Below are 14,402 nucleotides of genomic sequence, written 5' to 3' on the forward strand. Positions count from 1 at the left end.
TACCGGAGGCCCTGCGGGGCCGGGTTGGCCATCGTTGCCCCGAGCACCCTGCGAGCGAGAAGGAAGCAGCCACCGTCAGAGGCGCGCACGTCCAGTCCCTCCCTGCCTCAGCCCAACCCCCATGGTACCCCAGGGCTGAGCACGAGGCTGGCAGGTCCTCCAGGGCGGCTGGGAGAACCGGGAGGGCAGCGGGCTTGTTCTCAGCTTAACAAAGCCTGGGTGATTTTCCAGCTATTTCATCTTTTTTTTTTTTTTTGCGGTACGCGGGCCTCTCACTGCTGTGGCCTCTCCCGCTGCGGAGCACAAGCTCCAGACGCGCAGGCTCAGCGCCCATGGCTCACGGGCCCAGCCGCTCCGCGGCATGTGGGATCTTCCCGAACCGGGGCACGAACCCGCGTCCCCTGCATCGGCAGGCGGACTCTCAACCACTGCGCCACCAGGGAAGCCCTGTTTCATCATTTCTTAAACTTCAGTTTAGACCCCAAGTATCCCTAACTTCAAGGCTGAGTTATCGTTTAAAGGTTCGGTGAACTGGGCCAAAGGAGAGCGAAACAGCCAGGCATAGACCCTGACTGAGCGCCTCCTGCCTGTCACAGCAAGAAGCACTCTCCGGACTCGGGTAACCTCCCTGGTTACGGCTTGGTTAACCCCAGGATCTGCGCCCCACCATCCTCCAACCCATAAAACCACCTGCTTCTATGGAAAACAGAGAAGCTGCAGGACATCTGCCAGCAGCCCAGGAAGAAGCTCTGTGATGGGGACAGGACACCGGGCAGAGCCCGAGGACCACATCCGCCCCAGGACTTCCTTCACAGGAAGGCAAGGCGGCTGGCATTTCCTCCACAGGCCTTGCCCTTTGAGGGTGTTCTCCTGGGTTTGTGGTGAGAACCCCTCGTGCCTCTCTCAAGGCCCCTCAAGGCCCAGCGGACCGTCAGGTTAGGTGGAGCTGGGCCTGGCACCTGGTCCTTGGAGGACCTCGGCTGAGCCCCGTCTGCCTGCCTCTGCCTCTCCTTGGAAGCTGAAGAAGGATGCTTTAGGGGGAGCTCCTGTTTTAAAGAAGACTCAACTCTTCCTCCTGGCTATGGTCCATTTCTCCGGAGACTCTCCGCGTTGGCATTAAACAGGGAAGAGAAGACTTAACCGAAGAAAGTGTCACGGGGAACATAAAGCCTCAGCACTGGCCAGAGCCCCTTCTGGACTAGCCTGGCCGCTTCGAGAAGCACCCACCCTCCAGGGGTCAGCCAGAGGAGAGGCCTGGGCTGGCCGTGAGTGAGGGGGAGCTGCAGTGCCGCCCGGGAGGCCAGAGCTGAGCGGGCATCCAGGGCTCCTCCTGCAGCAAGGCTGGGGAGTGGGCACCGTCTGGCCCAAGGTGGGGGGCATGTGACCACAGCAGGCAGAGGCCAACCCAGCCCAGTCCCTGGCCAGGCCTTGAACCCTGACCTGCGCTTGGAACTACGTGACATTGCCAATCTTCTATGCCTAATCCTGTGCACACCCTGCCAGCCTGACTACCGTGGGGACAGGAATCAGTGAGAAGGAGCGAGAAGCAGGGTCTACGGTGCCTGGGAAGGAGGGAAAACAGGGGTGCAGCTCATCTGTGCCCCTCACGGAGTGTGGCCACCACGGCCCCCACAAGCCACGTCTTGACAACCTGCCGAAATCGCAGTGTTTCTCGGCAGGTCCAGCGCTCTCTAATCCCCTCACACAAAGCGACCCGGGGACAAGCCACTTCAACAGCTCTGGCTGACAAATGGGGGTCGAGGCTGCTTGGTATTTCACTGACTTGCTTTTGAGGGAAATTTCTGCCAAAACAGATACTTTATCTGGAAAGCAGTAAAACCCAGTGAAGCTGATTTACTTTGGCCGGTCCTGCAAGGACCCCGTGAGGAGGGGCCTCAGGGCTTGGGTGGCTGGGTGTGAAATCAACAAGAGAGCATAATCTTTCTTAAACACAGCTTTCATCGCATCACTCGCCTGACCAGGCGCCCACAAGGGCTCTCGATTGCTAAGGGATCAGAGCGAAACACCTGCACCCTCCACCATGGCAAATCCCTGTGCTCTTAACTTCCCCCATTCACAAGAGGCCACCAGAGTCTGAGGCTGCAAAGTATAGTTTGTCTTAAGCTATTTAACCGTTCGGTGCCTCAGTTTCTTCTCCTCTAAAATGGGGAGGACAATAGAATCTACCTCACAGGATATGAGGGAAGATTGGATGAGACTAAGCATCTCAGGTATTAAACAGAGGGAGTGTGCGTGAAGTGGTGGCCGCTGGTATGTCATAGTGGCACCAGCAGTGCACCAATGTCAAGGATGTGAGCTGACCCTGGACTGTTAAGACTTTTCTAGGGCAGCATCTGAGCAACCAGAAAGAACAAAAAGGAGCACAGTACTCTAGCCAACTAAAGTCTGTCCATAAATTGGAACGGGGTTGATGGGGAGCAGGTGGGGCTGTTGAGGGGATTACCTGAATAATCGAGGCGGGTTAAGGATACTCCTGCCCTTACCACCCAGCCCTCCCATGGCCCACGCCCAGTCCCCCGACTGCAGACCCAGCCTGGGAATTTGTGACGGGCACACTAGAGTGAATCCTCACGGGAGGATGATACTCTCTACACGTCGCAGGCTTGTTTTGAGGGTCAGGCAGAATAACCCTAAATGCAAATGCCTCGTAAACTTGAAAGTGCTGGACAAATGGTGGCTCTTGGTCTTGTCAATTGCTCACCGCAGCGCCAGCAGGGCCAGTCCGTCCTCTCTCACCAGGCAGGCCACGGGGACCCTGGAACACACACCAGGACAGCACAGGCATGAGTTGACTCAAGGACACTCTGCACCATCACTTAACCTGCAGGCCCTTCCTGGACACCTGAGGGGAGGGAGCGTGCAGTGCCCAGGAGGCAAAGGTGTGGATGCCCCTGACCTCACCTTCCTGATTCAGGACGCTCCTATCACACCAAAGGTTCTTCTGCCACGGCAGAGCACACAGGTGCGCCTGTGGTTACCTACTGGGAGCCCTGTTCGAGGCACATCTTGCTTCTTGCAATAGATGTGCTCCCCCAAAATGTTGAAAATAAACGAAATCTGTAAAAATTGAAGCACGCCTCAAGTGTGCTAACAGGGCCATTTCAAGGAAATGTTGGTGAAACCTTGACCAAATCATCTACTTGATACATTTTGCCTTTTGCTCATAATCAGATCAACCTAAAAAACTGAGTATCTACTTTGCATAAAGGGAGCCATGGCATTTACGGTGAAGCCACCTGTAAGGTAGAAGGTATCTGAAGAGTGTCTAGAGAGGCCCTCCCGGGGGGAATGCTCATATACTCACCATTGGGCCTGGAGAACCGTTCTCTCCTGGGGAACCACTCTCACCCTGGAAAAAAGAGGCAGAGGGTCAGTGACTGGGACCCCAGTGCTAGCCCCCAGACAACTCCCCTGGAAGAAGCTGAAAGCTCTGGTCATCTCAGCTAGCACTGACACCCCCAAACTTTAGTTCTGTGAGGGACAATTCCCAGAGCTTTCCAGAACTGCCGTTCGTACATTAGGACGTAGGACTGGCTGTCCTAACCCAAGCTGTTCAGGTGTCCTAACTCCACTGAGCTCAGTACCATCTCCCCATTGTCCGTCCCCCATCCCCGTGTGCTTCTTGGTCCTTACCTTCACACCTGGAGCACCAGCTTCTCCCTTAGCACCATCTAGACCTGGGTAACCCTACGGGACAAGAGAAGACATTCAATCGCACTTCTGGGGAAGCCAAATAGGAAGATTCATGTCCTCAAAAGCCTTTTTCTCCCTTGGTCAATCCCTTCCTTCCAACACCCTCAACCCATGATACTTACTCTGTGACCTTTGACACCAGGAAGGCCTGGGGTTCCTGGGAAGCCGCGAGCACCCTGCAATCCAAAGAAGAGATTCTCAGGGCACCGAGCAGAACCGGGTCAAGACTGCCCTGGGCTGCTACAGAGCCCTCAGAGCCAGGGAGCAGTGGAAGCCCAGTACTGGGACCATCTTTCAGTCAATCCCAGAATCCCCTTCACTGTGCCTCACCCCATCTTATGCAAAGTGGGTCTGAACAACTCCCATGTAGGATCAGAGACATGGTCATCAGCATGAAGGTGTGATGTACGTGGAGACTGCTGGAACTTTAGGAGTGAGCTAACAGAACCGGGTGAGCTGGGCGGGAGGCCCAGCTAACGGAACCGGGTGAGCTGGGCGGGAGGCCCAGGTAACGGAACCGGATGGGCTGGGCGGGAGGCCACTGCCTCGGCTGCAAGGAGGGAGGCTCTGGGAATGATGTTGGAGGCCGGGGAAGGTGGGGCTTTACCTGAGGACCCGGAAGGCCTCTCTCACCAGGTTTTCCAGCCTTTCCAGCTTCACCCTGAAGGGAGAGAGATGAACCTCAGCTTCCTCAGAAGACACGTTAGCACAGCTGGCACACTCCGGAGCCCCGTCTCTCCTCCCAGCCCGCCATGCCTTTGCCCACCTGCTTCCTCATCTCCACCCCGCTCCTTCAGGTCCCAGACTTCCCCGAATGCCTTCCCTGGCTCACCGTGTCTTCTCTCACACAGCTGCCTGTGCCCTGGGCAAGCTCCTCCGTCCCCAACCCCACGGCCTCCAGCCTCCCGTGGTGGGCTCCCTGTCTCCTCTCATAGGCACTGCTGACTGGCCTAGGGCCCCCTAACCTCAGAGACTTTCACTGTCTAATGGGATTCACGAGTGCCAACTCTTGTCTCTTCCCTTCGTTTGCATCCCTTGCAGACATCCTGGCTCAGGCTGAGCTTTTCCTAACTCATTTACAATTAAGATAATGTCGGGCTGCTGAGTGTTTCTTTCTTTGTTTTTCCTTCTCTACATCTTTCCCCTTGTGTTTTCCCTCTCCCTTCTCTCACTTCTCAATTTCCCTTCCAGGAGTTAATGATGTTTTAATTAGTTCCCTTCCCAGTGGGTCCAAAGCAGTCCCCAAGGCAATTGCAAGCTAAGTTGCCAGTGGAAATGTGGACAGTAGGCGGAGTCCGAGTCTCCAACAGACCAGCTCTGCCCCTCAGGTTGCCTCTCCCTTGGGTCAAGCCGAGGGTGCCTCCGTATCACTGCCCAGCACCCCCTCTCTGGGCCCTTTCAAGTGAGGCGGCCACTTGTTTGACTCCCCAGGTGTACTCACATCGTCACCAGGTTTTCCAGGGGGGCCAGAAGGGCCGCGGGGACCCATGGGACCCTACGAACGAAATAGGAGAGTTTAAGAGATGGTTGGAGGGGGAAGACACCCAATCAGTGGACAAAATTTGGGGATTGTAGCTTTTGGAAGCTAGTTCCTCTATAAGGAAAAACTGATGGAAGAACCCTGGGACTTCCCTGGCAGTCCAGTGGTTCAGACTCCATGCTTCCAATGCAGGGGTTGCAGCTTTGCTCCCTGGTCAGGGAACTAAGATCCTGCATGTGGGCAGGCCCCACGGCTTGGCCAAAATATTCAACCACACTCCAATTAAAAAAAAGACGGAAGAACCCACTTTGTGCTGAGAGAGAGCAGATCATAGTGGGAGGCAGTGGACAGCACAGGCCAGGGGTGACCCAGATAAAGGACTGAGATGACAGAGTCCTGGGTGGTTCTTCCCACATCTGGCTCTCTGTTCCCCCAGAGCTAAGAGGGTTTCCTTTGAGCCCTCCACCACGGAAAGTGCTGGGCAGAGCCCGGGAGGCGACAGGATCGGGGTCGGAGTGGTACATCATTGGAAGCTCCCCCCAAGGAGGGCAGGGCCCACGGAGGTACTCACAGCAACGCCGGGTTCCCCAGGTTCACCAGGGTTGCCTTGAAATCCTTGAGGTCCCTAAAAAGTAAGGTGAGGACACCAGGTTGGCCCCCCGCAAACTGACATCAGAGAGCTTGAAAGCATCTGTGTCTCCACCTTCCAAAAGGAAAGGCCCAGTACTTACGGGAGCACCAGCAGGGCCTGGAGGTCCCCGAGGTCCCATGGGGCCCTGCATTGGAACAGAAAATGAGGAGCTTTACTGGAAATGCTTCACCCACAGCCTCCAGGGTGCCACCTCCTCCCAGCCAACAGCCCAGACAAAGGACAAGGAGTTACTCTGTGAGCGGGGGGGCCTGCAGTGGCCGCCCCCTCTCATTTCCCACTCCCCTCGCAACAATCTATTTTTATTTATAGGTACCATTTGGACAGAGAAGCTGGCCTTGCTTTCCCCTGGACGGCAGCCATGTTTACTAAAGTCTGAGTTTCATTTAGCCTGTGCCAAGTGGGAGCTGCAGGGCTGAGAGTTCCTGCTGGAAGTCTTGTGGATGCCGGAGAACAGTGGCTGCTGTCTGCATTCTTCAGTTCTCATTCCAAGAGCAATAGCAACTGGCCTTCTGACAGATCAGCCTATATGCCTCTCTCCATCCTCATTCTTCTTAGTCACTCCAGCGCATCATTAAAACTGGCATCCATCGCCGTTAAAACCCAAATGCTTTGGGCTAGCTAAATGGGAGGTTACGTAACTGTTGGGGAAGAGCTGCTCTAAGCAATTACCTGTAAAGTGAGGTTGTCAGAGTCCCTGGCTCTAATAAGGGCCACCTCCTGCCATTTTGGCTGCAAAGAACTGGTGTTTTTTTCTTACCATTGGTCCCTGCATTACTCCCAACTGGGCGCCACCAGCCTTCTCATCAAATCCTCCAGCCATCTGAGCAGCAAAGTTCTGCAAATAAACCCAACAACATGAAAAGCTTGGGAGGCCCTGTGCTTCTCCTACTTGGCTAGGTAAGCTATATCTGGATAGAAAATACTCTATTTAGAGAAATTCTAATTGTTGGAGACTAACCTAGCCTTGATCTGAATTACTAATGATTCCTGAAAAATTGTTTTGGAAATGGATTATTAGATGACAGTGGCAGAGTCATTTCCCTGGGAGATGAAGTGTTATTTGGAAGAGTATCCATTACTTGCATTTCATTTTATAAGTTTTTTAAAAAAATTCTAAAATATTAAATACGTTATTTAACATAAATTGAGAAATATAACTAAAAATATCACTTTTAAAGTTTCTTTTTTTCTTTTCCAAGACTTTAATGCCCAGCAAAAGACTAAAATGAACAGTCTTGAAATATTTTAACAGGGGATGTAGTAGGCATCTATGAGCCATTCAAGTTTAAAAATTTAAATCATAGCAAATACCAAATGGCAAACCTGCAAACACTGGGCAGTAATATAATTTGTTGATTGGTTTGATTCCAAAAATGACTTTAGCCACACACCTTCGCTCAGTGGGGCTCTTTCATGAGAATAAATAATTGCTTGGAATGTACTTGGCAAAGATGAAGATTCAATGTCTTCCAAGGACAGCGGTCACTCTTCTTCCAGGGAACTACAAGTGCCCAGTCATCCTCTCCCCCAAGCCCCACACCCACTCCCAAGAATCAGCCACACAGTACAGACGCCAGGAAGCCAGGTAACTGAAGACTTGCTTTGCAGAAACCCAGTGAGTGAAAAAAGTCATCCCTTAGCGCCGCAGTCTCATGCCTACTATGTGATTCCACTAAATTATAGGCCTGGGGGAGAAGCCCATGGACAGGCTGTGTACACACTGCTGGCAGCCCTGGGAGCCAGCCAGGTGAGTGTGACTAGCAATTTAGAAGCCACGCTTCTGGAGGGACAGACTGAAGGAAGGGGACATAAGGATACTTACTCCACCAAGACCAGGGGGGCCAGGGGGGCCAGGAGGGCCAGGGGGGCCAGGGTTTCCAGGGGTCCCAGGCTCTCCATCTCTGCCACGAGGTCCAGGAGCACCCTTGGCAGAAAGAGAAAAAGGCCCCAATGAGAAGCAGTGTTTATGCAAGAACCATCTGTCTACAGGCTGCCCTTGAGGAGGTAGGTAGTGAGTCATTTGGGGAGGGGGAGCTTAGAGAACCTTGACAGTCCACAAGGGTCAGACAGCATTGTTTCTCTACTCACTTTTTCACCTTTGTCACCACGATCACCTCTGGGTCCTTGTTCACCTGCAGGTCCCTGAAAATGAAGAAAATATTGAGATGACAGCCAGACCAGGGGCCTGCAGTTCAGTAACTCAAGGAAGACACGGAGGAAGGGGTTTCTCCCTTTCTTACCTGAGGCCCAGGAGGTCCTTTGGGTCCTACAATCTGTGATAGAGAGACCCACAGGACGGCAAGTTAGAGGGAACCTCAAGGACATGACCCAGTTAGAGCAGCAGATGCAACGTGGGAGTATAATGCGTACTTACATCCTTGATGTCTCCAGGTTCTCCTTTCTGTCCCTGAAACACGAGAAACACTGTCAGGATTGAGCCAAGCAAGCCCACCAAGCCCCGAGCACACAACCTTGCCCAGGAGCCCTTGCATCGAGATGCCCTCTGAAACAGATCCCTGTTGATGTCTAAAGACCACAGGCTGAGTGAGCATAGCACTGCTCCTAGAGAAGGAACCATAAAGGCAAAAGAAAGCGCAAAACACAACCAAAATCCTCACCTTTGGTCCTGGTTGCCCTGCAAATGGAAAAAATAGAGAAGGAAAATGTAAGATTCATGAGATGGTTACGTACAACTTCTTGTCACTTAGACGCTCTTGAACGGATCAGACAAAGAAAGGGACACAACCAGGGAAGGAGGCAGCTTCCTGTTACTCCACTGAACCCCTCTGTTGGGGTGTTAGGGTCACTGGGGTCCTGGAGTTGCTGAGGTCCCATGAGGAATGGAGATGACGCAGACTTTGTTATTCAAAAGGCAGTCAGCATGCACAAGAACGGAGCAGGGGTGGTACAAAGAGAAAAGGAAGAATTCAAGATCTAATCAGCCGTCTAGAAAGAAAGCACCCGAAACTGGGAGGTTCAGTCTCTTCTCTTCCTCACAGGGTAAGAAGCCCCTCCGTAGCCCAAGTGCCACCCCACCCCCCACCAACCTCCTCCACCCCAGAAGAAGAGTTAGGTAGTTGGAAAGGTCTTACATTCAAGCCGGATCTCCGTGAAGCAAGCACAGAAAACAGCAGAGCACAGGAGTTACAGAGGGCCTTGGAGCCAGTGCCACCCCGAGTCAATAACCCCTTCCCCCTCTGCAGCAGCGAAGTCGTAAAGGTGATCAACGCTTCACTCACACAGGTCCCCTCAGAAAGGATCTGGGAATCTGGACCATCAAAGCAGCTTCCCCAAGCAGCTTTCCAGGGTGGGTGAAGTGTTAAGGAAAGGCAACTGCTCGCTTCCCTCTCAATTGTCTCCTCTACTTGAGCAGGAAGGGAAAAGTGAGGGCCACCCAAGAGGCCTAGGTGTGTGTCCCCAGCCACCCTACAGGGAGATAGGGCGTGTGTTCCAGAGCTGAGGAGGGGTCACCTGCACACCCGCCAGCCCTGGCTCCAGCTGGGCGTTAACAACACACCAGGGCGCAGGCACGCCGGGCTCTGTCCCAGCCCCATCTCCGCCCTTCTCCTAGGAACTTGCTTCTTAACTGGCAGTCAACGCCAACAGAGGGAAAACCAAAAGGAAACGGCCACGCGTGGCCCATATTTCAGGAAGGGGGCCTGCCCTCCCTGTCTGCCCGCTGGCCAGCAGAGCTCGCCCCACACTGAAGACCTTACATCTGAGGCCTTCTACAGAGAAGCCGAGGTATGGGTACCGGAGGAGGAGTTAGTCTGCGGTTTGGCCAGAAGGAGCACTGCATCTCCACGGTGGCGCTAGGGATCTGCAGAGGTGATTCCAGTGAGGATACCTGCATGGAATCACCTCTGTCCTCCATGTCTCGGAAGCGTAGTGTTTGGGTGAGGAAGGACCCCTCTAGTGTGTCAGTGTCAACCTGCAAGCGAGAAATGGCCTTTCCTTTCAGCCTCAGCTGCTGGGGTCCCATGGATAACCAGCCCCTCTGCTTCGCAGAGATGGCCGGCATCCATGGCAGGGCATTTGCTGCCCTCGCAAGTAATTTATTTATGTGGAACAGGAAATAAATAAATTACGACCACTGGCAGTGGTGAGGTCAGTTGAGCAGATGGGGCAGCACTCTCCGAAGGGGGTCTCGGGGCTGAGGCAGTCTTTCATGTCTTCACAGATTATGTCGTCGCAGAGGACAGTCCCAGTGTCACAGACACAGATCCGGCAGGGCTCGGGCTTCCACACATCCTTATCGTTATACCTCTGCCCGTCCTGCACACAGCTGCCAGCCTTCTCTGCACCGGGGGTGGGGCAGGGGAAGCAGACAGCCAAGGGAAGGAGGGGGTGAGGAGTCAGAAGGGAAAAAGAGAAAGAGGTTGCAAGTCAACTCGACATAATTCAAATGCTGAAGGAGGTGGGCTCGGGCCACTCGAACACAGAGAACTTGAAAATGATTTTTCTAAGACATCATTCATTCTTCCGTGGAGTCAACAAACATTTGTTGCGTGCCTTGCACTCTGCTGTCTATTCACCAGTGGAAATCCTGAGCCAGCAGGGAAGGCGAGGGGGACTGACTATGCCTACTGTCTTCGTGCATCTAGCTAAATACAACTGACAGCTAAAATTTAGAAGGTGTGCAGAAAATTCTACCCACAAAAATCAGACTCTGCAAAAAGCCAGGCTCCCAAAGTGATGTATGGGGGTGGGGTGTGTGTGAGAGGAGGAGCTGTGACAATTAGGATCTTCTTCCATTCTTTAAATCATATCAGGATTAGGACCAATTTGGGGAGGGGCATAGGCCCAGTTAAACAATACACCTGGGACCCAAGGGTATAACAAAATGCCCTGGGGGCAAGCAGGGCCAAAGAACCCCGCCCGCTGCCGCCGCCGGTGCTGACCTCAGCTGCAGCCCTCTCTGGAGAGACCTTGCTTCCATCTGAAGACAACAGCCCAGCTTGGAGGAAGGGGGTGTGTGGAGGGGGCTTTGAATGCCTGGTCCGGGCTAAGATTAGCCAATCCAGGCCTGGCCTCCTCCAGGAACGCAGCCCAAGAACGGCATGCACTAGTCCCTCTCCACAAGCGGCCTGCCTTCCGGAATTCGCCCTGCAAACGAAGCCTGCGCTGACAAGAGCGCTCCGGAGAGCGCCAAGCGCGGCCGAGCCCGCGCCACGTGCCGGGGAGCGCCCAGTGCTGTTTTTCTCATCAAAATCCCCAAAGCCCTGGCGACTGCGGGGGTTGAATAATAGGAAAGGGCCACAAACCAGGTGGGCGGAGAGAGAAACGGCCCTCCCCGTGCTCTTTAAGGAGACGGAAAGATAAATCTTTCTTTCTGTCTTTTTTTTTTTTTCCACTAGAAACGCTCCACCCAGCCTTTAGGCGAGATAATCACGGGGAGGGGAGGGGGGGAGAGGGAGCCTAGGGTATATACAGTTGTTGCCGGGGCGCACGCACCGCTATATATAGGTGGAGCTGTAGAAAGCGAGCTGCGGGAGAGCGACTGGAAGAACCCCCCCCCAAACCCAAGAGGGGCCGTGAGGGAAGAGAGTAAAGTGCTGGGAGAGCGGGGTGCACCCTGAAGGCGTATCAGATTTCCCTCGGAAGAGTGGCCGGGGATGAGCGGGCGCAGGGGCGGGGCCGCAGCGCTGGGCGTGAGAGCCGTCGGGTGACTCTGTGGCTGCGGCTCTGGACACGGCTCGCCCACAGACACCGGGAGGGTGAAAAGTGGGATAAAATGACTGCCCCAGAAAGGAGCCAGCGCCGTAACCGGATCCCCTAGGTGTGGACGGAGGAGCCCAGCGCCACCATAATTGCCGTTGGAAACGGCTGCCGATAGCATCCCGGCGCGCCTGATCGGGTTCCCCTCATTACCGCAGCGCCACATAAGTGATTCTTTGTAGCAGGCCAATTAAAAAGTTACCTCTTTCGGGGAACTGTTTTGCTTCGCGGCCGCTTTGCGCAGGGCTGGAGCCCGGGAGGTGTCCGCGGGCGGGCACAGGGGAGCATTGTGGGAGAGGGGCTCGGGGAGTCCTGGGGAACCCACCGGACCTCGTCTCTCATGAATGCGGCTTTTCTCGAGTGCACACAGAGCCCGATTCACAGGTCTCCGCAAGGAACCACTTTAAATAAATACGGGCAGCGTTTCAGCCCCATCTGGAAGCCATCGCTGCCAATCTCCCAACGCAAACAAGCCTCACAATGGAGGATTGAGGTCTCTCCCCTGAGCCGAGGGGCACATTCAGAGGAAAGGGCTGTGAAATGCAGATGTGGGTCAAAGACGCCGCAGCCAATAAGTTTCTCAAACTTGTGGAAAGATGGGGAGGAGGGTCGTGCCAGAGTTCTAGGTTTCTGACATTCCTGATGTCCACGCGGACTGCGTCTTTCCCCACGTCACGTCTTTGGGTCCGCTGGCCCAGGGTAGGGGGGTACGGAGCCGGGATGCGCCAGGGTGCACAGTGAGCGGCTCCAAAGCACTCCCCCTGGGGAGGAGGAGGATCGACTGGAAGATTTGGGCCCAAGAAACTGTGGAATTCACTACCTCCTAGGAAGGCTGCGGCGCTGAGACGCTCTGCCACTTAAGTGAGAGCCTCTAATACCAGATGGAGAATTGGGGAGTTATTTTAGAGTCACCTAGCTAATTCCACTGCGAACTGAGGCAGAGGTCAGTCAAGAAGACAGTTTTGTGAGTGTGTACATGCAAATTTAGGACAAATATATAGTCAGTCCGAGCTGGGGCCACTTATAGACGCACCGTATTCCAACAAGTACCCGGGAGCGGGCCTCCAGCTTAGTGCACCATCCGACAGCCTGACCAAAATCTCCTGCCCGGGGCTCCCTGCAGCTGCACCGCGGGCCCCAGTCCCGGTCAACCACCCTAATGCATGGAAAGTCCTTCTGGGTCCGCAGCTTTCTAAACTGTGTCTGCAGATAGCCTAGTGGCAGACGAGATTGCAGACAGCCTCGTCGGCAGATGGACTTTGACTTCCATTACTCCCCCCCCCACCCCGCCAAAAAATTTCCCCTGCGATTGATTTACAATTTGTAACATACAAAGACAGGGCTGGAATCCCAGCCGTCGGAAACGTGCCCAAACACGTGGGAAAAAAAATAACTTCTCTACCTAATACACTTTCCAGGCTTCATTTGTCCTAAATATAATCCCAGACAGTGAGACTTCACCAAAGGAGGCGATGGAAAGGTGCGGTTCGAACCGCCTTTGGACCAGACTGTAAAACTGCCGTCTCTAACTCTATTCGGTTGAAATTGTTATAGCAATCGACCAACCGTGTCTCCTTCCTCTGCTACACACACACACACACACGCACACGCACACGCACACGCACTCGCACACGCACGCGCACACACACACCTGGCAGAGCCTCGGTTATTTCCAGAAACTTTTAGAAAAGTAACTCATTGTAGTACCTGGGCGGGGGTGGGGATGTTAGGGGGGAAGACGGCGGGGAGGGGGCGCTATTTTCCTGGGCGTTTGAAAAGCACGGTCTGGTTGGAATGTTATCGCCTTTCAGATGGCCTCTCCTACGGGAAGTTTCTGTATCCTTCAGAGGCAAGGGGAAAGCCGAGATGCAAAGAGGGCTGCACTTTGCTCCTGGGCCAGCCGTGAGAGGGAGGAAACCCGCGAGAGGCGATGAGGTCGCAGAGTGTCTCTCCGAAGCCCTTCTTTGTGGCCTCGGATTTCAGCCCACCAGTTTCCGAGCATCTCCTTTGTCTAACTTCCCTTTGAAACCCCCGGCACCAACCCCTGGACACTACTGGGCCGTCAAGCCCTTGGCGCTCGCTCGCTCCTTTGCTCGCGCTCTTTCTCTCCTACTTCTCCTAAGCTCGATGGGCCGCAACCTGTTTTGCTGAACTCTGAGTGCTTCGGAAAGCCAGGTTGTGTGCGTGTGCGCCTAATTATCAAAGCTGGTGGGAAAGAGCGCGCTTAAAATCTGTGCGCAAACCTCGGACCCGACGCTTTGCTTGTTTAGTATTCCTTTGCAACGCAGGGACCTGCAAATGCCTCCAACCACGACCGGCACGGAGGACGCTCGGACAGAGCCCCTGACTTGCAGAGCTCCACTCGATGAGCTTCTGCGCATCCGCAGGCTCCAGAGCGCGAGAGGGCCAGGCAAGAGGATGCGGCGGGACGGCACAGAAGGGTGGCAGGCAGGGGCTGTGGGCAACTTACGGACATCCTGGCCGTGACACCGAAGGACAGCGGCGACGAGCAGCGTCAGCAGCACCAGCGTCTGGGGAGCCCCGAGGCGGATCATGGCTCACCGCGGGGCCTGGCGGAGCCGGGCCCGGGCGGAGCGCAGCGAGGCGGCAGGAGCACGGCGTAGGTCCGGGTCTCTACCGCGCCCTCATGCAGGAGGCCCCTCGGAGCAGGAGGAGGAGGCAGGAGACCCGGCAGCCCAGCAGCGCTCTGCGTCTTCTCTGCGCCGCGGCGCCCGTTATATGCGCCCGGCTCTACTCGAGGCTGGAGAACTCGCCCAAACCGCGGGCCGCCCCCGGCCCCCCGCGGGGTTGTAACCTGAGACCCCGCCCCCGGAGCCC

General features: G+C 54.8%; 1 protein-coding gene across 2 annotated transcripts in view; it reads right to left on the reverse strand.

Moving 5' to 3' along the window:
* Positions 1 to 14,119, reverse strand: part of COL2A1 (collagen type II alpha 1 chain) — a gene marked incomplete at both ends in the record, with an annotated part of 30,130 nt that extends 16,011 nt beyond the window's left edge. The window contains 16 exons of one of the 2 annotated variants that reach the window (XM_082849747.1): positions 4 to 48; positions 2,723 to 2,776; positions 3,326 to 3,370; positions 3,655 to 3,708; positions 3,837 to 3,890; positions 4,322 to 4,375; positions 5,156 to 5,209; positions 5,766 to 5,819; positions 5,926 to 5,970; positions 6,604 to 6,681; positions 7,669 to 7,770; positions 7,935 to 7,988; positions 8,087 to 8,119; positions 8,221 to 8,270; positions 9,935 to 10,144; positions 14,035 to 14,119. In XM_082849747.1, coding sequence (XP_082705873.1) covers positions 4 to 48; positions 2,723 to 2,776; positions 3,326 to 3,370; positions 3,655 to 3,708; positions 3,837 to 3,890; positions 4,322 to 4,375; positions 5,156 to 5,209; positions 5,766 to 5,819; positions 5,926 to 5,970; positions 6,604 to 6,681; positions 7,669 to 7,770; positions 7,935 to 7,988; positions 8,087 to 8,119; positions 8,221 to 8,270; positions 9,935 to 10,144; positions 14,035 to 14,119 — 1,071 coding nt within the window. Of the gene's footprint in view, positions 1 to 3; positions 49 to 2,722; positions 2,777 to 3,325; positions 3,371 to 3,654; positions 3,709 to 3,836; positions 3,891 to 4,321; positions 4,376 to 5,155; positions 5,210 to 5,765; positions 5,820 to 5,925; positions 5,971 to 6,603; positions 6,682 to 7,668; positions 7,771 to 7,934; positions 7,989 to 8,086; positions 8,120 to 8,220; positions 8,271 to 9,934; positions 10,145 to 13,999 lie in introns of both variants that reach the window. The other variant, XM_082849748.1, reaches the window with a different exon arrangement.
* Positions 14,120 to 14,402: the final 283 nt, after the last annotated feature.

The sequence above is a fragment of the Leucopleurus acutus genome, assembly GCF_964270905.1.
Source record: "Leucopleurus acutus genome assembly, chromosome: 11".
In the NCBI taxonomy this organism is placed as follows: domain Eukaryota; kingdom Metazoa; phylum Chordata; class Mammalia; order Artiodactyla; family Delphinidae; genus Leucopleurus; species Leucopleurus acutus.